Source organism: Malaya genurostris, chromosome 1, assembly GCF_030247185.1.
Source record: "Malaya genurostris strain Urasoe2022 chromosome 1, Malgen_1.1, whole genome shotgun sequence".
Lineage (NCBI taxonomy): Eukaryota > Metazoa > Arthropoda > Insecta > Diptera > Culicidae > Malaya > Malaya genurostris.
This window is the reverse complement of record NC_080570.1, coordinates 163,045,287-163,070,976: the sequence shown is the minus strand read 5'-3', so window position 1 is coordinate 163,070,976 and position 25,690 is coordinate 163,045,287. Positions and strand designations below refer to the sequence as shown.

General features: G+C 39.8%; 1 protein-coding gene and 1 long non-coding RNA gene across 6 annotated transcripts; both read left to right on the top strand.

The window, feature by feature from the left end:
* The first annotated feature begins 2,448 nt into the window (after positions 1–2,448).
* LOC131426588 (uncharacterized) lies at positions 2,449–5,272 on the top strand. Of its 5 annotated transcripts, none has more exons than XR_009229114.1 (3): positions 2,449–3,278; positions 3,366–3,672; positions 3,828–5,272. It is a non-coding gene; the product is annotated as an uncharacterized LOC131426588 (long non-coding RNA). The 5 variants fall into 5 exon arrangements; XR_009229112.1 differs by having other exon boundaries at positions 3,366–3,748; XR_009229113.1 differs by having other exon boundaries at positions 2,450–3,278; positions 3,366–4,625; positions 4,680–5,272.
* Positions 5,273–14,106: 8,834 nt separating this feature from the next.
* On the top strand, positions 14,107–25,690 carry LOC131426586 (cystathionine beta-synthase-like protein). The gene is made up of 5 exons (XM_058589444.1): positions 14,107–14,613; positions 23,889–23,995; positions 24,064–24,964; positions 25,031–25,359; positions 25,425–25,690. Exons 1-5 carry the CDS (start codon positions 14,441–14,443, stop codon positions 25,532–25,534), a joined length of 1,620 nt encoding a protein of 539 aa, XP_058445427.1. The 5' UTR covers positions 14,107–14,440; the 3' UTR covers positions 25,535–25,690.

Sequence of the window (25,690 nt, the reverse complement as noted above, 5' to 3'; positions counted from 1 at the left end):
AGTCGGATCAGGATGAAATTCAATAGCAGGCTATGGAACTATAAATTCAATTTGAATCTAGGATGAAAGAATCGGTTAAGCGGTCTCTGAGAAAATCGAGTGCACCTTTTTCAATTTTTCGCTCATTTCACTCCGTTATTCCCGAACCGGAGGTTCGATCCGGGTAAAATTTAATAGCAGGCTAGGACCAAGAGACTTGTTATTTGAATCTAAGTTAGTGAAAATCAGTTCAGCCATCTCCGAGAAAACACACGTTTTGCGAATTCGACGAACTGAGTGGGATGGTATATTAAAGTCGGATTGAAAATCGGCTTTCAAAGTGATTGCATAGCAAGAAAGGCAAAAACGAGAAAAAATCCAATCTTGCCTTAAAACTATTTCGATTAGCAGATTATGCTAGTTTGCACCCGAACAAACTTGTTTCTGTTTAAGTAACAGTCTTTTTAAGAATTCCACTGCAATATTCATGAGAGTATGAGTATTATGAGAAAGGCATCCGTAGATACTGTTTCTCAACCAGGCACGCTTCACAAGAACTTAAGTTCCAGCAGTTTCTTCAACCAAAAAAATCCATTTCAACTTCTTCATTTTATACATCGAGCTCAGTCGCTTTTCAAAAGTTACCCTATGCTAATATTAAAAACTAGAAGCACGGTACCCGATCAGATGGTAATAACAGAATTATAACAACTGGAGTAATTTATTCCAGAAGTATTTTGTAACAAATTTTGAAATATTTTTGGCTGGTAAGCTGTAGCGGGAATAAAATCGTATCAGATGTTGGAACGTTTGTATCACAATCATTATTGAATTTGATATAACTACAGAAGAAATTGTTGAATAATTTTGTTTATTGAATGGATAATTTATTTAGTGATCTTATTTCTTCTTTAAGATTTTTGAAATTCTGATCATTATATTTTGATGTAAAGCTACGGAAGAACTCATTTTTTCAATTAATGAACTTCATCATGAGTTTTGCAAATGAAAATAAAACATCATAACTGAATTTGTTATTATTTTGTTATCATAAGTTTTACCTTTCAATCGTTTCCATTCGTTAAATATCTCAAAACAACACAAATTGTTATACATATCAACTGTTGATATACTTGTGTTATGATTTTGTTATACGCATCTGATCGGATATCGAGGCTAAGCTTCTTGTAACTATCCCACATTGACGCAACTACATATCCGGGTTTTGGTTCCCCATACATGATTGAGGCCGTGTATGCGGCGCTAATATTTAAGGATATTCTATCGTTTCTCACCCAGCGTGGTAAAGAGCTATAGTCAGAGAGGTTGTTCATCGTTCTTCGTTTGGTATCCCATATGGGGTGCTAGCTTAACATTGACAAAACCTTTTACGTAAGAATGGGGCAGATGTCACCTTTGAAGAATACCGCAGAATACAATAATTTCGGTAACTCGAAACGCGTACGAGAACGCGAAGTTCTTTCGAAAAACGTAAGACGTCTCCTTGTAGTTTCGAGTACCATTGAACTAAATAACCAACTGCGTCGCAACCGACCAATTATATGATGTCGCAAAAAAAAAATATTTTCAGTTCTACTATTAGAGCCAATGTCTCCTTTCTAGTGGAATAAACTACGATCATGATAATTTTTTGAACAGTCACCATGATCATAAAGTTTATGTTCAGATCGTCTGTTTGACTTACCCAGTAATCAGATTAATTTATTCAATGTTGTATGTTATAATCTCTTCTATTTTACTGGCTATAACCAATAATGAACGATATCCAATTCGAGTTCTAGTCGAACGATTTCATATACACTCCATGATTTTTTTTCAGAATAATTGCATCATTTTGTACTCTCAAGCTTTCGAAGAGTCTTCTCCTTGTGCCCTGTCTTACGCATCAAATTGTTTACTGTTTTCATTATGATCTCAAACGAAATTTTTCGTCATACCCGTACCCTTCGCAAAACAGCAAACCCTTCGCCTTTCCCTATTCCAGCGTGTAACCGTCACAAACATGATTGGACTTGTATGACGCTCGGGAGTACTGCAACGTCTGGCATCACTGCTTCGCACATCGGTAGATGTGTTCATGACTACCACATGCACAGTCGGCCATTCCGGAGCAAATGAAGCTAAAAGGCAACGATCATCGGTGTACGTCACACCGCCTATTAACAGAACGATGACGTACCACACCGATACGGTCGGTCGCAACTTTGTTCATTCACCAGCCGGCACCATTCACGCCCGTACGCGAATGCACATGTTGCCTTCATCGTCGTCGCACTGCTCCGGACCTGAACGACCGACCGGCCCGACTCGACATCTATATAGGTAAGCGTCCAACCTTGGCCGAGGCTAAGTTGTATTCTGTCGTCTGTCCGGTGCAGACGTGTTGGTCGGTTATCTGGCTCGGTATTCGCACTGTGTCCGCTTGTCTTCTTCTAGCAAGACAGAGAGCTCAACTCGCGGGTGTGATTCATCGCAACCGTCGTTAAGTTGTGAATTCACGTGAAATTGTGTGATTTGACTGGAAGGTCAAGGTTATGGTCACGAAGGCACTGGTTTATCTTATCTGTCGAGGCAAGTTATTCTACCGGATTGTCCACTGACACCCGAATCTTCTTGTCGACAGGGAGATAAATCACTGGTTTCGATGATCGTTCTACAATGGAACCTGCTGCGAAATCGTGACAGCAGAAATCATCCAAGTAGTCAGTGATTTCGCAGGATTTACATCAAACAACAGTGACGGTGCAGATTGTTAGGATTATATAGCGTGCCAAGAGCCACTGAAGTGAAGCAACAGTTGAAATTGTTGTGAAATAGGCCCACATTGAAACAAAACCGGTTGAATGCGTTGGTGAAGTACGCATAAAAAGAATTTGTCATAGAAAAGTTGTGAATGATTCACACATTTTTCCCCCGAATACATCTCAACACAATTAGTGACCGTTAGCGGCATGAATCATCATCCCTGTACTGTGTTCCCCCCACACCATCTTTTCATGGGAACATTGGATTGGCGGGGATTTTCTTCAGCATTGTTAAACATCGATCAAACTAGTCAACCTATTGACAAAACTAGTAGGCTAGTAGAACAACTGAACTATCAATTGTACAGCTTGCTTAAGTGGCCTAGTCGGCTCTGTTATCTTTCAAATTGATAAACGTTTTCGGTGCAAACAACAGGCTGTCGTAGGTTCGCTACCGGAGGCGACAAAGCTGCGCACGGAGTGGTGGCTACCCACTACCAACCACCCACTATCCGTCAATCCATCAACACACAGGTTCAGTATATAGATTGGATTGGAAAGCAAACAACGCTCAATACCAATGAATGCTCTCGTTTGTTTTCTCCGAATTGCATCATTCAGGACAGATTATTACAGTCACGCGGGAATGACGTCAATCCTGTCACAATGAGCCCATCACCAGTACAAGGAACTTTCCAGGGGTGATGGAGATTTCCAGTCACAGTCGTGTCGAAAAACCGCTTCTCTCTGTGCTCTTCTCTGGGAAATTTCTGGATATGGCAAAAATAGGTCCAGCTTAACCTTGACACTAGTCAGTCCCACCATCCGCGCCGATCTCCACGTGCGGTAATCAGATGACACCACCGAAAATTCTTCTGACCTTTTATTTGTGGAATTTCCGGAATGCGGTAATCGTCAGTCTCGTCAAGTATTTGTCCATTTATAGAACTTCAATTTCTCAGAAATCGTTCAACATAAACAATACAGATGAGGATTACTCTTGCGTCAGTTTGACTGCGGAGTAAAATTTAGTTACGTTAATAATAATGACCGTGTGGTGGTTTTTTCTTTCTTCTTCTGTAGAACAACAAAAAAAATCCCCGTGCCACCCCGACGGAGAATGAAGCAATAATGAAAGTAATAAAATAGCAAAAAAAACATGCGAAAACAACAACACGACGGGGCATGAACACGTTTCCAGTTTGCAAGTCATTCCAGAAAAGAAGAAAACACATTTACCCCACTCCCGCCAACGGCGATGATGACGTGTTTCACCGTCGTGGAGAAATGCTCCTCTGCTGGTGTGCGTACGTTCACGACGCCGGTTGAATCAAATCGACATCGGGTACTAATGCAACCTCTTCATCACGTTAGTTCATTTGATGAACGAGCACCATCGGACAACGCATCGGATAGGCAGAGAACGAACGTCGACGGAAGCGTATTGGATTCCATGGTAATCAACAATGAATCATCGAAAAGTCTGATTCATCTTGTTAAGGAAAAGTACTACCGAAGCACTGTCACCGTCCCGTACTCACCTGGCAAGGGTGCCAAAGCTTTCCTGCTTTGATTCTCTTCACTCCGAAAGCTTCGAACTGTTTATTAGAAACAGTGTGGGTTTGGTATTCGGGAAATGAGTAACTCACAATAATGGTGTTTCGTGTTATTCAAGTTTTTTTCTCCATATTTCAGTTGTATTGACGTCATGACGGGCGCTGAAAGGAACAATTTCCACGGCACTGGACAGCTCGGAACTCATATTTCAATTCTGTTCTTCTAATTGTAAACTGTTCGTCTTTTATATCAGCAAAACGCACCGCTGTATTCAGACTTCGGGTCATAATTTGTGAAGTTGCGTCGACTATTCATGTGGTTTCAGTGGTGATAAAATGTCAAATGTTTTCGAATATGTTTTAAAAGTTCGTTTTTCAGGTCTTTGCGTTAATCGACTTTGTGTCTGCCTGGTGATATTATCACAACGGAACATACTTTGTTTGAAAAATATTCTGTCGAAAAAACGCTACTTAAAAATTATTAATTTATCTATAGTCAATCAAGAGTAGACTATAGGATTCATTACAATAATAATCTTAAATAATAAACTTATATATAAACTAATCTATGAATACAGTACAAGTTAGATAAAATATTTTACTAGCTTTACGGAAAGAATTAACGGAAACCAGTTGTATACTGCCATCACTCGATTTATTGGTCCAGTTTTTGCACAGTTTATTTGGTGGTTTGTAAAAATTGAGCTTTGACAGAAATACACTTAAATCTATGCCATTCGGAACCATTGAAAATTCTCTGCGTTCTTTTAAGTTCTAGATACTGATGAGCATACAGTGGACTTTGTAGGACGGAAGAGGGAGTCTTGCCCAACCCAATTTACCTCCATTCGATCGTCATATGTGATTAAATAAGGTGTCCAAACTAAGCTACAATACTCTAGCAATGTGTAATGTTTTAATTGGATACGGATTATGAAAACAGTAAAACAATAAATGGCACTGTTCATAGTATTATAAGTCGTTTTAGAATCTGGTATTATTCCTATATTTTTCTTATATTTTATTTCTTCGCGTTTCGCTTTCGGCTCGTCAGTGCTTAAAGCAGTTCAAACTGAACTGCCATCTCGCGCCTAGCAGTTCAATTTAAACCGCCAAGCAGACGCAAAGCTTACACAATGCAACCCTCAAATAATATTGCACAAGGGTGCTATATTATTTCTGACGACTCAGGCGTAAACGAGTGACGGCTTATTGCTGGTCGCCGCAGAATGCGAACATTTAGGGGTTTTGTTGGTATGTGCAAAAAGTACATATTTCCTAATTCGCATGCATTTTTGAACTGTTCAACTTCCTTACCTTCCTAGATTTAAGTCGGGTGTGTTTCACCTTAACTTGGATCGAAAGACAGGGACTGTACAGCTAAGGGTACTCAAAAAAATGCAACAGACTAGAATGATGGCCAAAAATGCATTTCAAACGAACACTTATTACCTATGCCTATTTGCAAAGTTGATTTATTCAACCTCCTCACGTAGGGTAAATATCCGCACCTTGGATTTACCACTACCCAGCAAATTCTGTGCAACACTTGCGTTACATTTCTTACACATTTCTATGCAATATTTCTTCAAATACTTGTCGTTTTTGAAGACCTCTGATTTTTTAAGCTTATCTTCAGTACATGGCACGACTAACCACTGCCTTAAGTGATTATAATACATTACTCAATAAGTCACGTGACTGATGATTTTCAAAGCAATGGATTTAAAACAATTTCGTTTGTTAATTTATCATTGTTTTTTTCTGACAAAACATACTGTACAAACTTAACAATGGTTTCAAAAGTGTTATCCGGACTCTGCTCTATCGAAAAAAAATCATTTGTTATTGGTTTGCAAAATTTGAACGTGATCGTACAGCCATCTACTAACACATGGATCAATAAGTCCCGAGACTAACAATGGAAACAACATTTTTTTGCAAATTTTTTTTTTATTCATCAACATAATCACCTTTTAGGGTGATACAATGGTTCCAACGTTTTTCCAATTTATCAATACCATGTTTATAAAAAAATTTATCTTTCGCTTCAAAATAAGCTTCAGTTTCAGCGATGACCTACTCATTTGAGCCAAATCCTTTTCCCTGGAGCATTTTTTAAGATCAGCAAAGAGCCAGTAGTCACTGGGGGCTAAATCTGGCGAGTATGGGGGGTGGAAAGCAGATCAAAGCCCAATTCGTTCATTTTCGCCATTGTTTTCATCGACTTGTGGCAGGGTGCATTGTCTTGATGAAAAAGGATTTTTTTCTCTGCATGTGCGGTCGTTTTTTTTGCGATTTCCTCCTTCAAACGCACCAGTAAGTCAATATAATAATCACTGTGATCGATTTACCTTTTTCGAGATAGTCAATGAAAATCACGCCATGCGTATCCCAAAAAACTGACGCCATGACTTTGCCAGCAGACTGCTGCGTTTCCGGACGCTTCAGACGGCTTTCGCCAGCTGTGCGCCACTCAGATGACTGCCGCTTCGACTCTGGAGTGTAGTGATGTATCCATGTTTCGTCCATGGTCACGTAACGATGCAAGAAATCTTTTTCGTTGCGAGTAAATAGTGATAAACGGCTTACTGAATCATCGACTCGTTGCTGTTTTTGTTCCATCGAAAGCAATCGCGGCACCCACTTGGAAAAAACCTTTTTCATGCTCAATTTTTCATGAAGGATAGTAAATACACTTCCATATGATATCTGTGTCATCTCAGCAATCTCACGGAGCTTCACTTTACGATCTTTCATTATAATTTTTGTCACTTCACTCACATTTTCCGGTGTAACGGCTTCCACAGGTCTACCCGAGCGTTCCGCGTCATTTGTGTCGGCACGACCACGTTTAAACTCGGCGAACCACCGACAAATCGTTGCTTTTGATGGACAAGAGTCCGGATAACATTTTTCAATCCATTGTTTCGCTTGCACGGTGTTTTTACCCATTCAAAACCAATGTTTTTACCCATTCAAACCAATGATGTTTTTACCCATTCAAAACCAATGATTTATCAAAACACGAAACTCGATTTTCTCCATTTTTTAAACAAACTACAAAACGACTTTACTCCAACCTCGATAACTCAGCTGTTTCTGGTCGGATCGACTTAAAATTTTGACCCGTTTCAAGCAAAGGTTAGTACTCTAGAAAGACGTGGTTACTGGTTTACTACGAGCGCCATCTCTGCTTTAGTCTCGGGACTTATTGATCCATGTGTTAATCGTAAGTTTAAATTGCGTGCGTTAGCTGAAGCCGTAACGATATCAGAAGGCAATGTGTTCACAAAACAACGCGTTGATGATTCAGAGAAGTGTTTGGCCATGTTTACAAGTAATAAATCTGATTTGTTGCATCGATATGTGACAGTAGATAAAACATGGATCCATCACTTCATTTTGGAATCAAAACGAATGCAAGCGTCCAAATGAACTACAGTCTGTTGAAAAGGTTAAGGCTTCAGTATTCTCGGCTGTACATGGTATAATCTGGATCGATTGTCTTGAGAACGGAAAAACAGGCAATAGCAAATACTACATAGCGTTGTTAGATCGTTTCAATGCAAAAATCCAGGAAAAACGACCTCAGATATCGAAGAAAAAAACCACTGCTCCATCGAGACAATTCAAATGGTAATGTCACATTTCCTCATCCACCGTATAGTCCAGATGTGGTCCCCAGTGACTACTTGCTATTCGCTGATCTAAAAAAGTACTTAACTGGATGTCGTGAATGCGAACAAAACTGACACGATTTCTTTCTACTTTCGAATTTGAATTGATAGCTGATCGATTGTGTGAATTGTGAAACTTTTGACGTCGATTATGTCATTTCGGATTTGCATATTTCATTGAAAGAATCTATCAAGATGCTGTACAGGATTCATTTCTGCCTTTTAGACGGAAAAATAGTGGAATTCTTTACGATATTTAGCACAGTTCGAACGATTTTCGCACAGCGAAAAGTGCACAAAGCAAATCAAATTATTTTGGATTTTCACTAAACTGATGATTTTTACCTTCGATTTGCAAAGAAGTAATCTTAATAGTTCTTTAGATAACATTTTGACCCATTAGAAGGGCTGATTGTATATAATGTTGTCCACTTTTTGTTTTTCGTATCCTTTCTCTCCAATGCAAACGACCAGGAGCTCTGTTGCATGATGCAATCGCTCTTGTTTAGTTGAAACTAGCTTTGCATACATCCGCTCGCAGTGCCAAATGATGCGAAACTGGTTTAATGCGTCTTCTCGCCTTGACGACTGAAAGGCGAATGAGAACTACGACCTGAGCGTTTTAGGTTTTTCTATTACGCAGAAGGTGCGCTCTCTGATGCCGCTGTTTGAAAGCGTCTTCTCGCTCCGACGTCTGCTTCCATCTAACGCACGAGAAGAAATGAACGATTTTGGCATTTTTTTTTTGCATAAATATCTGTTTATTAATCTTATTTTTGTGTATTACATCAACATTTTACAGTACAAGTGTTTTGACCCTTTGGCCTTTCATCTTTGTTGTTCATACGATTCGTTATTAATATTAGGTGTTTTAGTTACTCTTGTTTTACATACTAATGTTTAATCATAATATTTATTTTAATTATTTATAAAATGTCTACCTACTTATAACTATCCTTAACCTAATACGTACAAATTTTGAATTATTTGTATTTCAGAGATTGAGCACCTCTCTGCAAATTTCGTGCAGTATTGTTCGAATTTTTGTTCTAGTATATCCAGGGAAGCCATCTCATGTACTTCACTAGTCCTTGTCCAAGGGGGTAGATTTAGAATCATCTTTAAGATCTTACTTTGAATGCGCTGAAGCCTAAGTTTGTGTGTTCGTGCACAGCCCCGCCAAACAGGGACTGCGTATTCAATTGCGGGGTAGATGATTTGTTTATAGACAGCCATCTGATTCTTCAGGCATAGTTTAGATGTTCTACAAATCAGCGGATACAGAGACCTAATGAGTATGCTGCATTTTTGAACGATTTTGTCAACATGTGACCTGAATATCAGATGTCTGTCAAAGGTGAGTCCGAGATAGATAACTTCATCTGACCATTGAATGACCTCATCACCGAATCGTATTCTGCATTCGTCTGATGGAACAAGTTTTGGAGATCTTGAATGTGGAAACAAGATGACCTGAGTTTTTGCTGCATTGATCACAATTTTCCAGCTTGTAAAATATTCCGTTAAAGCGTCCAGACCTGTCTGTAGTTTATTCTTCAGAGCATTAATGACACGACCTTTGTAAAGAATGGCAGTATCATCAGCAAATTGTGACAGAACACCACCACCTGGAAGAGGTGGGATGTCTGATGTGAAAATGTTGTATAGAATGGGACCTAGGATACTTCCCTGGGGTACACCAGCAGGAATAGTAAATCTTTCTGAAAGTGCATTATTCAGAGAAACCTGGAATGCTCTATCTGCAAGATAATTTTTGATAATTTTAATAAGATACATGGGAAAATTATACCGATGCAGTTTGAACACCAGTCCATCGTGCCACACATTATCGAATGCCTTTTCAATATCCAATATTGCCATGGCAGTCGTTTTGGACACTGATTTGTTTTGCTGGATGACGTTGTTAACCCTTGTGAGTTGGTGGATGGTGGATCTTCCTTTCCGGAACCCAAACTGTTCTTCCAGAAATATATCCTGTTCATCTGCGAAAGCAAGAATTCGCCTTTGTATTGACTTTTCAAACAGCTTGGATAGGGCAGAGAGTAAGCTGATGGGCCGATAGCTCTTGGAAAAGGAAGGATCTTTCCCCGGTTTCAAAACTGGGATAACTTTAGCTAACTTCCACCTTGAAGGGAAGTAACCAAGCTCCCAGCACCTGTTAAAAATTTTAGCTAAGAAGACAAATGAGCGAATACTCAAATGTTTCAGCTCAATGTTGAATGTGTTGTCGAAACCGGGGGCCTTTATATTTTTGGATTTTTTCACAAAAGCCATCAGCTCATTCGCAGTGACTCTACTTTCCTCAGGAACCAAGCTGTCTGATTGGTCAACCTCAGCTACGCTATCAGCAACGGCTCTTTCATATGGACTAACAATGTTAAGTCCTAAATTGTGAGAACACACAAACTGCTGGCCTAGCGCATTTGCCTTCTCTACTGGTGTGATTAAAGGTATTCCTTCAGCTGCGTCCTGGGGTGACATCAGAGGAGGAATAGGCTTCGGTTTTTTCTTAAGCACCTTCGTTAAGGACCAGAAGGGCTTTGAATGTGGGAGAATTTGTCGAAGCTTTTGCTGGAAGTTCCTGTTGCGAAGCTCAGATATCCTTTCCTGGATTATCCTAGTTAAGTTGTTATAAGTAGTCTTCCTATCTAGAATGCCAGTTCGTTGATACTGCCTCCGGTAGATATTCCGAAGTCGGATGAGTTTCTTGGTGACACTGTCGATTTGAAGAGAGGAACTCGGCATATGTTGTACTGGAACCGTCCTATCACGAGCGACTGTGATTGAATGCTGGAAGGAAGATAGGGCTGCATCGATTTCCATCGGGGAATCAAGTGGCAAATCGATATTAATAAGTTGGTCGGCGATATGTTGAAATTGGACCCAATCGGTGCGATAATAGTTCCTCCGAGGTTGAATAGGCACTGTTTCTGGTGAAGATCCCAACGTCAATATTACTGGAAAGTGGTCGGAAGAGAGCTCGTTGAAAACAACCGGAGAGCTGTCTATGGCGATGTTGCTGATGAATATATCCAAAATGGAATGAACTCCTGATCTGGAAAGTCGCGTTGGTTGATCCGGAGCGAAGATGTTGTATTGTCCAGCTTCGTAATCTTCGGCAAGTACGAATCCGTTTCGATTCTGTCTTCTGTTTCCCCACAAATCATGCCGTGCGTTCAGGTCCCCAGCAATGATGAATTTGTTCTGTCGTCGAGTGAGCATAGCCAGATCTCGCTTCAATGATGCACACGTACCATCTCGAAGATTGGTTTGTTTGGGGCAGTACGCTGCAATGATGATGATGGGTCCCATCGTCGTTGTAATCTCAATTCCGATGGCTTCTATGAGTTGCAATTTAAAGGCTGACAGAAGCCTGTGCTGAATGGATCGTTTAACGGCAATGGCAACTCCCCCTCCTCTGGTAGTTGTCCTGTCGAGCCTGTGAATCCTGTAATTGGAAATAAAAATAGAAATTTCAGGTTTAAGATGAGTTTCAGTTAAAATAGCAATATCGGCATTCTTCTCTTGAAGAAAGTCGGACAATTCAGCAGTTTTGCTCCTGAGTGAGCAAGCATTCCAATTTACTATAACCAACTCATTATATTGCATATTCGATGATGAATTTGCCTAAGGCGTTGATTTGATCTAACCGCGTTCTGCAGTTTCGTAGTTTTGTTGTCATTGTTTCAAAAATGACGATCAGTTGTTCAGCAGAGAATAAATCATAAGAGTCATCCTTTGCTTGTGGTTGATTATTGCCCCATCCAGGAGGGATTCTTGAGGAAGATTCTTTTTGAGATCCAGCGGCTGAAGTCTATGGATTGCTGCGAGGAAGTGGCGGCAAATTCGGAATATCCCTCTTCGGTGGGAGCCGTGGGAAATTAACTTCATCCTTCTGTGGAACATTCTTGCGCGTTGATTGTTTACGGGACGCCTGTTGTCGAATTTTTGTGAACTCAGCACGTTTGGGACACGATTTGCTAGTAGATGGATGGTCGCCATCACAGTTCACACATTTTACAGCGATGTCATCTAGTAGGCAATCGTTGGTATTGTGTGGTTCGGCACATTTCCCGCACCGACTTTTCATGTGGCAATTCCTCGCTCCATGGCCGTAGTTCAAACAGTTCGTGCACTGTGTGACATCCCGATGTACCGGTTTATACTTTTGCCATTCGATGATTATGTGAAATAACGATTTAATCGTTTTCAGTTGACTCATGGTGATGGAGCCCTTCTCCAGATGAATCAGGTACAGTTGATCTCTGAACTTTTTGTCCGTATTATGTCGCTTCATTTTAAATACCATCAAAGGCTTTAGTCCAGCCTCCGACAGTGCCTGCTTTAGTTCGGCTTCCATCATGTCAGGTAGTCCTCGAAGTACAACCTTCATAGGTTTGTTGGCGGCAATATCGTGTGTGAAGTATTCCGCTTTTGTCTGCTTCAGATAGCATTCCACTCCTTTGTAGTGGTTCAAAGCCGGAACAGTTATTTTGTAGCCTTCAGTACATAAACGGATTGTTGCCTGTAGTCCTTTGCTGATCAGAGTGTTGAAATCCGAGCGTAGAGTTGGTGGGAAGCCCTTCAGGTAGAAAGGCGGCATTTTTTCCTTCTTCTGCAGTTCCTCTTCGACATCTACTGGCAGATCAGCATATTGGTTTTTACTCAGCAAACGGTCGTTTACCTGTACATCACTTGGCTTCAGACGCTTAGCATCCTTTGGATCCTTCTCGGATCTATGGCGGTTTTTACCCATAGCTTGGGTAGGTAGACAACTGCGAATAAAAAAATAAAACAAAATCGAAATTAGTCGTAGTAGGTTATTCGTCTATCCACATCGAGTGTTAGATGACGAATGAACGATTTTGGACCACATTTCCCCTTTTATAACGTTCAGTTGAAGATATGTGCCTGACAACATCAAAATCGTCGTCCTTGCGCGAAAAACCCAAGCGAAAGTAAAGAGTTTTCTGCGTTGTTTTCAAATTTTGAGAAAACTTAACTGGTTATTTCACACTGTCCAAAATATTATCCTAAATTCCTGATCATATTTTTGATGAAATAATGGAAGAATTATGTTGCTGCCATTATTACAAGTCAAGATATTCACGATTAAGTTCTTCCCATTCTTCTATATTGCTAATTTTAAAAAGGCGCCCCATAGTAAAGTAAGTCGTATTCACGACAAAAATGCTTGCCGGTAAGAAATGTGAGGCCTATTCTGAGGAAAAAAATAAATTCGAGTAGTTAGAGAAGCGTTGCAATGATTGTATTGCTCTTGAAGGAGATTAATTGGATAAATAAAACCGAACATTTGCAACAATATTACTTTTTTCGTTAATAACACGACTTATTGAGTGATGTGTTGCTTTAGGTTGATTTCAAAGATTCGCCTTTATAATGACCAAGTATTCTAGCAAGCCCTTCGTGTAGTGGCATAATGCCAAATCCACACAGAAAATCGTCGAACCGCTGTGAGTCTTCAGGAGAAAGAGAATCCGCTTTTCCAAATACACCAGTCCATTCATGGTCTTCTGGTAACGATAGGTGTACTCCACTTTTCGGAAGTACAAATCGCTTGCCAAATTAAGAACTTTGTGGCGAACTGCGACATCATCTTTGTTTGGAGATTCTCGGGAACGTCTCTCTCTCAACCTTAGCAGGAATCTGGTTGAAGTACATCTTCACGCATGTCTCGTCAGCCATTTTTCGACCGTATTCTGTCATTCGTCGCGGTTGACGGACCGCTGAATCTCAAACGTACGCAGTCCAGTTCGAGTATTTTGCAGAAAAGTCTTGCTGCTCACAAGCAACTTTTTAGTCATATTTCGAACTGAAGCGTTCGATTTCCGTTTAAAGGCCACAACCTCGTGTTACTAATCGTTCTCATTGACGTACTGGTACTCGTGCAAAACCTTTTTGCACGTGAAAAATACATATTAAAATATACGCGAAAAACACCGTCAGTAATAGATAGATGTAAATCACGAATTTGAAGCTGGTAACCCGATACGCAGTGCACTCAGAGCGAGAGCATAAAACCGCAATCGTCGACTGCTCGAATATCTTACTCTCACGATCTAACGTTTGCCAGAAACCACAACGTCACCAGATAAAGACGGACCGACGTTTCGCTATTCCATCTTCTATGTCTCGTTCGTCGTACCTTATCATTTCACAGCAGAAGGCACGGCAAAAAACAACATTCAGTACGGAAAAAAACTAATAAGAAGGCCCGCTTTTGAATTTAAATTGTTTTACTTCTCCGCAAAACACTTCAGTCGTACTGGAGTCGTTGCTCTGAGCAGTCGGGGTTTTTTTTTCGTAGAGTTCTAACTGTTATCGCTCTCTTTCTGTCGTTTTGCCCGAAGTTCAAAAGTAATCAATCAGTTAATAGAACAAAACTAGGGAAGTTACACGTGTCAATTGTGAAGTGAAAATGTCCACCGAACATCGCACCTGTCCGATGAATGGTCACCACAATGGGATAGTCAATGGTGAAGGAAATTCGCGCGAAGAGTTCCTGGCCAGTTTCAAGCGACCGGATCTTCCGTCCCGGTGCACTTGGGCCGTCGGTACCGAACAATCGAGTCCTCACTACCATCAAGCGCTGTGAGTATGTGTGCTTCGGATAGAGGAGAGGCTGCAGGATTATGGGATGCCAACCGATGATAGGAGTAACTTTGATCCTTAGGGGTTTTTTGTTTGTTTTTGAAGCAGTACCCAGTGAATGTGTTTTGAGTAGTTGGCATGAAAAGTGGCGTAGTATTGAAATCGAAAGGTTAAAAGCCAAATTGTATATTTGTTAACATTCTCCTCCAATGGTATTGTTTACTTCTACTCCTTTTGATATTGGGAAAATATGTCAATGCATATGTCATGACTCTAAAGTGAAAACCTAAAGTTTCATTCTTCATTGATCTAACGGTTCGAAATTTTGAGCATTCATTATGAGGCAACTCTGGAACTATAAGACGGGTTCGGATAAATTTCAAAAACTGTCGATGTGAGGATAAGACATTTCATTTGGGTCTAAGTTTGAAAAATCGATTCTACCATATCTCAGAAGGCGATGTGTGTTCCATTAATATTATCATAGTCATTGCACGTTGTTTTGACAGTGACGTCTCTACTCAGTATTGTTTGGCAAATCATCATGAACAGGTTAACTCCAAAACAACGCTTCCAAATCATGGAAAAATTTATTTTCAACATTATGTGTTCAATTAAAACTGTTTATAGAGCAACTCGTGAATTTTATGGTGCAAAGAATGGTCCATCTGAGACCACCATAAAGAACGTAATTATCAAAATTATCGGTATACGTTCACTATTTTGGAGGCCAAGCTATCATCGATCCTTATTTATTTAAAAATGAGGGAGAACAACGCGTTCCCGTGAATGGAAGTCGATACAGAACCATGACCAGTGAATTTTCGATACTAAATCTTCAATATATTGATGTGGACGAAATGTGGTTTCAACAGGATGGTGCCACTTGTCATACTGCGACCGAAACAATCGACTTATTGGAAGAACATTAATTCGAGTAATGGACCGGTGAAATGGCCTCCGTGTTCGTGCGATTTGACGCCACTCGATTATTTTTTGCGGGGATACGTGAATTCATTGGTTCATGTGGATAAACCAGCAACGGTTGATACTTTGGAAACCAATATTCAACGTGTCATTGATGAAATACGGCCTAAAATGTTTAAAAAAGTGGTCGGAAATTGGACCTTCAGAATGATCTTTATGAAAAATGGTCGTGACGGACATATACCCGAAATCATATTTAAATGTTAAATGCCAAAAAGTTATCTTCCAAACAAAAAAAATTGGCCATTTAATAATTTGACTCATGTTTTATTTAAGTTTCAAATCAGCAAGCTCCTAAATAAACATCCTTTTGTTAATTTATGGTTTATGTGAAAGACTGAGTAGTAGACCTAGCTTGAAATTGACATAAAAATATGATAATTTTCATACAAAATCGAAGCAGCAATGAAGTTTTCCTACAGTTGATTGTATAGGGGAGAACGGGGCTAGGCCGGACATTTTTTGGAAATTGAAAAAAGCATTCATTACAAATAGGTTTTCACCCAATTTATCTATACAGTTGTGTAGCTTCAAATTTCAGCTAAAAGCAAAGTCCTGGCATTACATTCCTTTTGTGGAATTTGGCCTTTCTGTTTCAACAGACTTCGCAGCCGATTCTTAGTGTACAGAATCATTGCATGGCTAGTACCATGAATTCTACTGACACTAAGAATCCTTCGAGGTCGGGGCTTTCAGCTACAACTCCTAATTTGTGATTTGAAAAAAAAAAACATGCATAAGTTTTGGTACCAAATTACGATGAAGTGACCAACCCCAATATTTAGGAAGCGCGGAGTTAAACCGAACTGTGAAGTTTCACACAAAATTGAAGTTAAAATACTGTAGGGTGTCAAATCTTTAGATAACTTAAAGAAACCGGTTCCGGAGATATAATGGTATAAGTGACGTAAACGACAAAACGCGTTTGTATTTAACGGTCAATTTTCTCAGAGATTACTGAAATGATTTAAACAAGCTTAACTCATTTGGAAGCTTCTGTTGGGTCATTGATTGAGTTCAAAGATCAAAAGGCTGTGACTTTTAATTCCGGACATATAATGGTATAAGTGACGTAAGCGACAGAACGCGTTTGGATTTACCGCTCAATTTTCTCAGAGATTGCTGAACCGATTTTAACAAGCTTAGACTCGTTTGAAAGCTACTATTGGGCCATTGATCAAGTTCAAAGATCAAAAGGCTGTGACTTTTAGCTCCGGAGATATAATGGTATAAGTGACGTAAACGACAAAACGCGTTTGTAACAGTTCGGCTGAAAAGTTCGTATCGTTTAATAGAAACACACATTTTTTTTGCCAAAATTCGTTTTTATTATTCAACATAATTGTCATACAGCGATTATAGCGATCTTCCAACTTTTCGATACCATTTTTGTAGTACGATTTGTCCTTTGCCTCAAAATAGGCCTCAGTTTCAGCGATTACCTCTTCATTGCTTCTAAATTTTTCACCAGCGAGCATTCTCTTGAGGTCTGAAAACAGGAAAAAGTCACTGGGGGCCAAATCTGGAGAATACGGTGGATGAGGGAGCAATTCGAAGCCCAATTCGTTCAATTTCAGCATGGTTTTCATCGACTTGTGACACGGTGCATTGTCTTGATGAAACAAAACTTTGTTCTTTTTCAAATGAGGCCGTTTTTTTGAAATTTCGTCCTTCAAACGCTCTAATAACGCTATATAATAGTCACTGTTGATGGTTTTTCCCTTTTCAAGGTAGTCGATGAAAATTATACCATGCGAATCCCAAAATACAGACGCCATAACCTTACCGGCCGATTGTTGAGTCTTTCCACGCTTTGGGTTCGGTTCATCGCGTGCAGTCCACTGAGCTGACTGTCGATTGGACTCCGGAGTGAAGTGATGGAGTCATGTTTCGTCCATTGTATATCGACGAAAAAAATCGGTTTTATTTCGATATAACAGCTCCAAACACTGCTCAGAATCATCAATTCGTTGTTGTTTTTGATCGATTGTGAGCTCACGCGGCACCCATTTTGCACAAAGCTTTCTCATATCCAAATATTCGTGAATAATATGTCCAACACGTTCCTTTGATATCTTTAGGGTGTCAGCTATCTCGATCAACTTCACTTTACGGTCATTGAAAATCATTTTGTGGATTTTTTTCACGTTTTCATCGGTAACAGCCTCTTTTGGACGTCCACTGCGTTCATCATCTTCGGTGCTCATATGGCCAGTACGAAATTTTGCAAACCACTTACGAATTGTTGCTTCGCCCGGTGCAGAGTCTGGATAACACTCATCAAGCCATTTTTTGGTATTGGCGGCACTTTTTTTCATCAAAAAGTAGTGTTTAATCAACACACGAAATTCCTTTTTTTCCATTTTTTCTCAATAACAAAAGTAGCTTTACTCAAAATGCAATATCTCACAAACTAATAATCAGACAGCTGTCAAATTTATACACATATCTTTTGAAGGTTGGTACTAACTGAAAATGGTATGGATTTAATTCTAGTGGCGCCCTCTCATAGAAACGATACGAACTTTTCAGCCGATCTGTTATAATGGTATAAGTTACCTAACCGACAAAACGCGTTGTTTTTAACCGTTAATTTTTTTTCAGAGATGGCTGTGCCGATTTTTACAAGCCCAGGTTCATTTGAAAGCTACTAATGGGTTTTGGATAAAGTTCGAAAATCAAAAGGTTGTCACTTCCGGTTATGACGATATAATAGTATAAATGACGTAAGCGATTAACCGCACATTTTCCATCGGCGGATTTTTTTCGACTCAACGAATTTCGATAAAATTAGCCAAATTTCTCGGAGATCTAATATTAGAAATGTATCAGCCCCGATAACTAACCCCGTTCTTTGTTAGAAATGTATCAGCCCCGATAACTAATCTAGTCGGTTGGTCGCAACTTTGCGTTGGTTTTACGCACGTTTGCTTTTCCGACACACTGGACATTCCCAAATGAAATACTATCATGCGTATTTGCTTCTCGTTCGTGTGTTTTGTAAGCCATGTTTTACTCAATCGCACCTCAGCATAGCTTCAGTTTCAAATAAACGAAATAGACGATGTTCGATAACCTCCAAATAGGTCAACGGTGAAATTTATTCTAATAAAGCAGGAAACGAATGTACAGTGTGCTGGTAGGACCCAAAATTGATAACCTGATGCTGGAGACGTAACTGAGAACTAATTTTTTTGTTATTATACACCGCTTTCGTGTGGAGTGTATGCAACTAACAATGGATCTAATTACCAGAACCTTAACGTTGCGTGGAAGATGCGCATTGTTTTATCTATGTGAGCTGATATTTTGATTACCAATAATGTTTCTGGCTCTCGGATTAAAGTTTTGATACCCTATTGAAACGGAAGCTCCACGGAAGCAGACTTCAATCCATATGTGACGAGAGGAATTGCAAAAATATCCAGCATGTATGTTTTACTTCATTTCGATAGATCAACTCGAGAACAACAACTCTTATTCCAATGTGTCTTTGAAAATCACAATATCTTGATTAAAACTAAATTCTATTCAAGCCTTGTAGTATTCATAATAAGTTTTGTTTTCCAGTCTTTCGGCGTGAATCGTTAGAAAAGTTTTACTGAATGCTTCAAAAATCTGTGTCTTTTTCTTAAAGAGAAGTTATTCTCAAAGTGTATTTGCCATTTTATCGCTTTTTTCTGCCTGATAAAATTTCCCGCTGTGTTATGTTTCCAAACTTCTTGAGACCTAACTACAACAGCAGTGTTGGTAAATTATCAACAGTGCGAAAAATCGCGACTGAAATTTTTCACTAGTGATTTTCAGATGAAAAAATCATCAATCAGAAAACTCGCTGCTGATTTATTTCAAACAAGGCAAAAAATCAGTTGTGAAAAGTTAACTAGCGAACATTCTCCTCGATGATGTTTAAAAAAAAAGTTCGCATATTGAATTTATCTGATATGATTCTCGAACAGAAGATGAACAACAGCTGAACCTCTCTGAAAATGGTCAGTGCGCGTAGGGTGAAATGGAATAAAATGCTAAATATTTCTTTTACAATTTGATGCTCTGTTGACAAGTGGTGATGTACTCAAAATTTATTCAGCAATACCGGTGGTGGAGTAATATTAATAAAAGCAGCAAGCGCTGTGATTAATAATCGTTATAATGATAATAAAAATAATCACAAAGCATGTTATATCACTATGAGTGTTCGAGACATGCAAAATCCTGCGCTCCTGTTACTTCTATAAATCAAATCCATGCTAAATAGTGTTTTATTGGGTTCAATCAAAATAGTGCAGTGTAATTAAAACAGCCTTCCGTCGCTTGATCGCTATTTGGAATGTGTAAAACAATATTGATTTTTAGTAGTCAGTACTGCCAACTCTACCTGCATCGAAAATACCGCAGTCATTATAGCTAAGTTGGGAAGTTATTCAGTATAAGTTTTTATATTGATGAATATATAACAGTAAAATCCTGTAATGCATGAATGACTTCGGTGTTGAACTGATGCGTAGTGGAAATTCAACATCGAAATTTCATCGGAGACTCTTCTCCCTTTCGATTATCCCTTGAGCGGTATTTCTGTGGGTGAAATTTCGTCATCAAGTTTCGCTGACATAGAAAATCACTTATGAACTTCGAGGGTCAGTTTTGTGGAATGAAAATTTCGAAAGTAATTTTTTCAGCCAATGAGTTTTCAAAAACTGTTTTTTTTTTCGTGATCAAAATCTACCGGAAATTCTTACATGATTTATGTCCTAAAATACTATCAACTGTTACAATTATTACCAAGAAAAAAATCATTTAACAAGACCCTCGGCATAATTGATTACCAGAATATAACAGTTGTAAAGAGCTTCAGCGTACATTTTTTAAAAAGTTTTTTTAGTTGTCAGTAGTGCAATCTACAAGATTGAAACCATAACTCAAAATGGGTTGGCGTAGCTAGAACGCTGTGAACTGAATTCTAGAAGAAGATAAGACACTAGGTAAAAATTTTTAGTGAATGCATAAAACCATGCGCTTTGAAGAAGAATCAATGAACGATAGTTAAGCGTCTTCAAAAGTCATCAGCTACTTCTAGTTCCGACACTGCAGGTGGTAACCCTACGGGTATAGAAACATGCTCTAGAAGTCGTGCTTTACCTATTACTCTGTAACTCCGGAACCGGAAATCTCATCCAAATGAAATTCAGTAACGTTCCATAGGATTGTAAGACCTTTCATTTGCATCTAAGCTCACTAAAATCGGTTCAGTCATATCTGAGTAAATTAAATGCATATTTTTTTGTAATTTTTTGCACTTATCACCCTATAGCTCCGGAACTGTAAGTCCGATCCGGACTACATTCAATAGTGTTCTATTGGAAAGTATGACCTTTTATTTTAATAGAAGATTATCGGTTCAGGCATCTCTGAGAATATTGAGTGATATTATTTGTCACTTACACACAAACGTACAAACACATTTTGCGACCTCGACGATTTGATTCGAACGGTATATGACACTCGATTCAAACGTCTTTCTATATGAAAAATACAAATCAGTAGATTTCGAATCAAATACACTGAGATCTCTTTTTACGCGGGGGATACGAGTCGCATAAAAAACCCCATAGTTTCGGAAATCCGCGTAAAAAACCTCAAAACTAAAGAATTTTTCTTTGTTTTCAAATATCTTAGGAATGAATGATACGTCCAGATCTGGTGTAATCTCAAAAAAATGTTTTTTTGTAAAAATCGACTTTGGGACTTAGTGAATTTGAGACCGCGTAACTTCGGAAATCTGTGTAGAAAAAACCGCAAAATGAAAGTTTAAGTTTAAAATTTAGTTTTAGACTTCAGTTTTAGATTATACTACATGGAATAAGAAGTCCTCATCATTCGACGAAAATTTCTCTCCCTAGAGAAACCGTATCAGGTTTGGAAATAGATAATAGTTGCTGGGGGCCAGGTCTGGAGAATACGGGGGGTGATTGACCAACCCGTACTGCAAATCATTCAATTTCACCGTTGCTTTTGTGCATGAATTGCGCGCTGGTGCGTCTTTTTCCATAGATGATGATGAAAACTAGAATTCGTCTGACACGATCAGCTGTTGCTCAAACACTAGTGGATAGATTGTCATGAAATTTGGTATTGGGCCATATAGAGGCTTGAGCTCAATAAAAATATACACGGTTCAAAACTATTCACGTCTTTTCTGCCCGAGACTTTTAATTCCATATAGCAGGTTCAGAATTAAAAACTATGACTCTGGAACTGAATCCTAATTCTGGATTCTGGAACTGATTTCTTGACTAGATTTCGGAACTGAATTCAGTTCCTTAATTTAAGTTCAGAATTCGAATCCAGAATTCTGATTTTCGGATTTCAGCTTCAAAATTCATGCATAAAATTCAGGATATGAATATTCGATCTGGATTGTGGACCTAAAAGTTAGGTCTCAACTCTGAAACTAAATGATAGACTAAAGTATTGAATCACGTTTTATTCTATTTCAATACTATATTCAAATGCACAATCCTTCGTTTTGACACTACTGATAAGGTCTTGTATCAACATTTTGCATGGAAAGCGATGTCTTCCTCCGATTTTACATCCTTAGGATATTTCCGAAACGCCTGCTTCATGACGGCCCAGTACTTCTCAATTGGCTGTAGCTCCGGTGTGTTCGTGGGATTGAAGCTCTTTGGCACGAAACTGACCTCATTAGTCTTGTGCCACTCGAGAACATCTTTCAAGTAATGGCACGAGGCTAAATTCAACCAGAAAAGTGTAGTACCATTGTGTGACCTTAGAAGTGGAAGTAGACGCTGCTGGAGGCATTCTTTCATATATATCAGCCAGTTGATCGTCCCGGTTGTCACAATTAGAGTATTCCTCCATTGAGTACGCTTCCCACATGAGTAAATTGCTTGCCAAATCATGTATTTTATGGCAAACTTTGACATCTTGTGCTCTCCAACGTCTTCTGGTACATTAAACTTATGATGAATAGTGAGCAATCGGTGAAAGTCGACGGCATAAGATTTGGGAGAGTATCTTGTAGGCGGCGTTCAGCAGAGTTATCGCGCGGTAATTGCAGCAATCCAGCTTGTCGCCCGTTTTGTAGATGGACACGATTCCTTCCATCCATTCCTCCGGTAAAATCTCGTCCTCCCAGATCGCATCGAATTTTTCGCACTTATCACTCTGTAATTCCGGAACCGAAAGTCCGATCCGGATAACATTCAATAGTGTTCTATTGAAAAGTATGACCTTTCATAGAAGTTTGTCAAAATCGGTTCGGCTGACATTATTTGCACATAAACACAAACATACAAGCACATTTTGCGATCTCGTCGATTTGATTCGAATGGTATATGACACTCGATTCAAACGTCCTTCCTCACAGTGATTACTAAGCCTTTCTGTATAAGAAAGATAAAACCGTAGATTTCGAATTAAACAAATGATTTCATTATAATAAACTCAAGTCGAATTGCAACGGTATAAAATGCGACAGTTATTTCAAACAAACATGGTTTGATTCGAATGAGGATTTTTCGCACTAAATAAACGAAACAAATTGATTAAATTTTGGGGAACTCCCAGTCTTTGCTGATCGTTCTTCTGCGGAAACGTTTTTATATTCAAGAATTAGGTTTCCCAAGAGAACGATGTGGAAAAATAAATATTTGCAATTTTAATAGGAAATTAATTTTAAATTCCCAAAACTGTATCCCCTAAATGTGAGAAACTATGTTCTAACGACAATAGCAATGCCACTTTAATTCGATTTCTCATTCCTAGACGGTGCTCATTAGAACCGGTTTTGAGCTTCTCTAGTGAGTAAAGCCACAGAACGAATCGAGTCACATCGTAACAATCGGAGAAAACGCAGTAGGCCGTACGGGTTAAAAACAACTGGTGATTGACATTAGAGGAAACTGACGGAAAAACTGCCATCATCACCATTTGCGGTTTGGGAAGATACGCTGCAAACAGTAGTAAATAGCAACATCGTTTGATTATGTTGTTCAAACCCACAAACCCGTTATCAGTAGGGAATAAACCACCGGCTGACGTTATCAAGCCCCGAAAAGACCAACAGCGAACTTTGTTGACGTTGTGCACGCGAGCACACTTCCGTGCTGGGACAGACTGATAATGTTGCGTCTGTGCGCTCCGTTTGATAAGGAATTTATTTACATCACGGATGGGACCTTGACCGCGAGAAGTCATCGATAACCGGCACGGCACGTGGATGTTGTCAAATTTGTTTAATGTGATAAATCTTTTCCTTTTCACAGAACCGCCCCAGCAAAAGTCCTTGGTACAATTTTGGAAGCCGTCGGAAACACTCCTCTGGTGAAGTTGAATAAAATCCCGCAAGCGGCAGGTCTGAAATGCAATTTGTGTAAGTTTGCCGGGTACCGTTGTTTTCAAAGAACCCTGACCAATTGTTGTCAATTCTTCTTCCGACAGATGCAAAATGCGAATTTCTCAGCCCAGGAGGATCAGTCAAAGATCGCATCGGATTGCGTATGATCGAGGAAGCAGAGCGTAAAGGTTTACTGAAACCAGGCTGCACCATTATCGAGCCAACGTCCGGCAACACCGGAATTGGTCTCGCCATGGGAGCAGCCGTCAAGGGTTACAAATGTTTGATCGTCATGCCGGAGAAGATGTCCAATGAAAAGGTGGACACATTGAAGGCACTCGGTGCTACCGTTATCCGCACTCCAACGGAGGCGGCATTTGACTCTCCGGAAGGACTGATTGCTGTAGCCCAGCGGTTGGAGAAGGAAATTCCCAACTCGATCGTGTTGAATCAGTACACGAATGCTGGGAATCCGCTGGCTCACTACGACGGCACGGGTTCGGAAATATTGGACCAGTTGGACAATAAGGTCGATATGGTGGTTGTGGGAGCTGGAACGGGTGGTACCGTAGCCGGTATCGGTCGAAAAATCAAGGAAGTCAACCCGAACTGCGAGATCGTGGGAGCAGATCCCGAGGGATCGATTCTAGCGGAACCGGAGGTACTCAACAAAACGGATGTCTCCTTCTACGAAGTGGAAGGCGTAGGTTATGACTTTATCCCGACCGTGTTGGACCGCAGTGTGGTGGATCGTTGGATCAAGTTCAACGATCAGGTTGCTTTACCGATGGCTCGCCGGTTGATCGCCGAAGAGGGATTCCTCTGTGGTGGCAGTAGTGGAGGAAACGTTGCCGTCGCCTTGGAAGCGGCAAAAAACTTGAAGGAAGGTCAGAACTGTGTCGTCATCCTTCCGGACAATATTCGCAACTACTTGACCAAGTTCGTGTCGGACAACTGGATGGAGGCTCGTCAGTTCAAAAGCTCGACGAACGTACACGATCATAAGTAAGTAACCGTATGAGTAATCTTCGACCGTCCAGAATTCAATGAAGCTCCATATTTTCGTATCAGATGGTGGAACACCAGTGTCGCTTCTCTGAATCTCACCACCCCACTAACGGTGACGTCCGATCTGTGCATCCGGGAGGTGATTGGCATTATGAAACGTGACAACGTCAACCAGTTTCCTGTTATCGATCAAGAGGGCGCCATCAAGGGTATGGTTTACCTGCCCAATCTCATGAGTAAACTGCTAAACCGATTGGCCAGTCCAAGCGATCCGACATCCAAGGCTATCTTCAAGCAGTTTGTCAAAATCGATCGATCTGACAATCTTGGACATGTTTCACGAATTCTCGAAAAGGATCCTTTCGTGCTGGTGGTGCAGAAGGAGAAACGATGTAAATGCACCGTGAAGTGAAGAGATCCCACGGAAGATTGAAAAAAACTTTTGATTATTTTTCAGATACGGACACAGATAACTTTCAGCTTAACGAGACTGTCGTAGGAATCGTCACTCAGCGAGACATGCTGGATTATATTTCAACAGTGGAGGATCTTACAAACGGAGCTTAACCGTTCCGACGTTATCTCAAAACATTTTGATATGACGACTCAACTCATAGACGACCCAGCAGCACATGGGACGATTTATATAAGTTTTTAATTCTTACATTCCATCATGTCCAAATTGATTGTGAAGTAAATACATGCATGATGTATTATATGAAA

Bases quoted from the DNA above. Each gene is read 5' to 3' on its own strand.
- LOC131426586 (XM_058589444.1), top strand. From the start codon at position 14,441: ATGTCCACCGAACATCGCACCTGTCCGATGAATGGTCACCACAATGGG. The intron at 24,965-25,030 runs GTAAGTAACCGT...TTTTCGTATCAG, and splicing joins ACGAACGTACACGATCATAA to ATGGTGGAACACCAGTGTCG. The intron at 25,360-25,424 runs GTAAATGCACCG...ATTATTTTTCAG, and splicing joins GGTGCAGAAGGAGAAACGAT to ATACGGACACAGATAACTTT.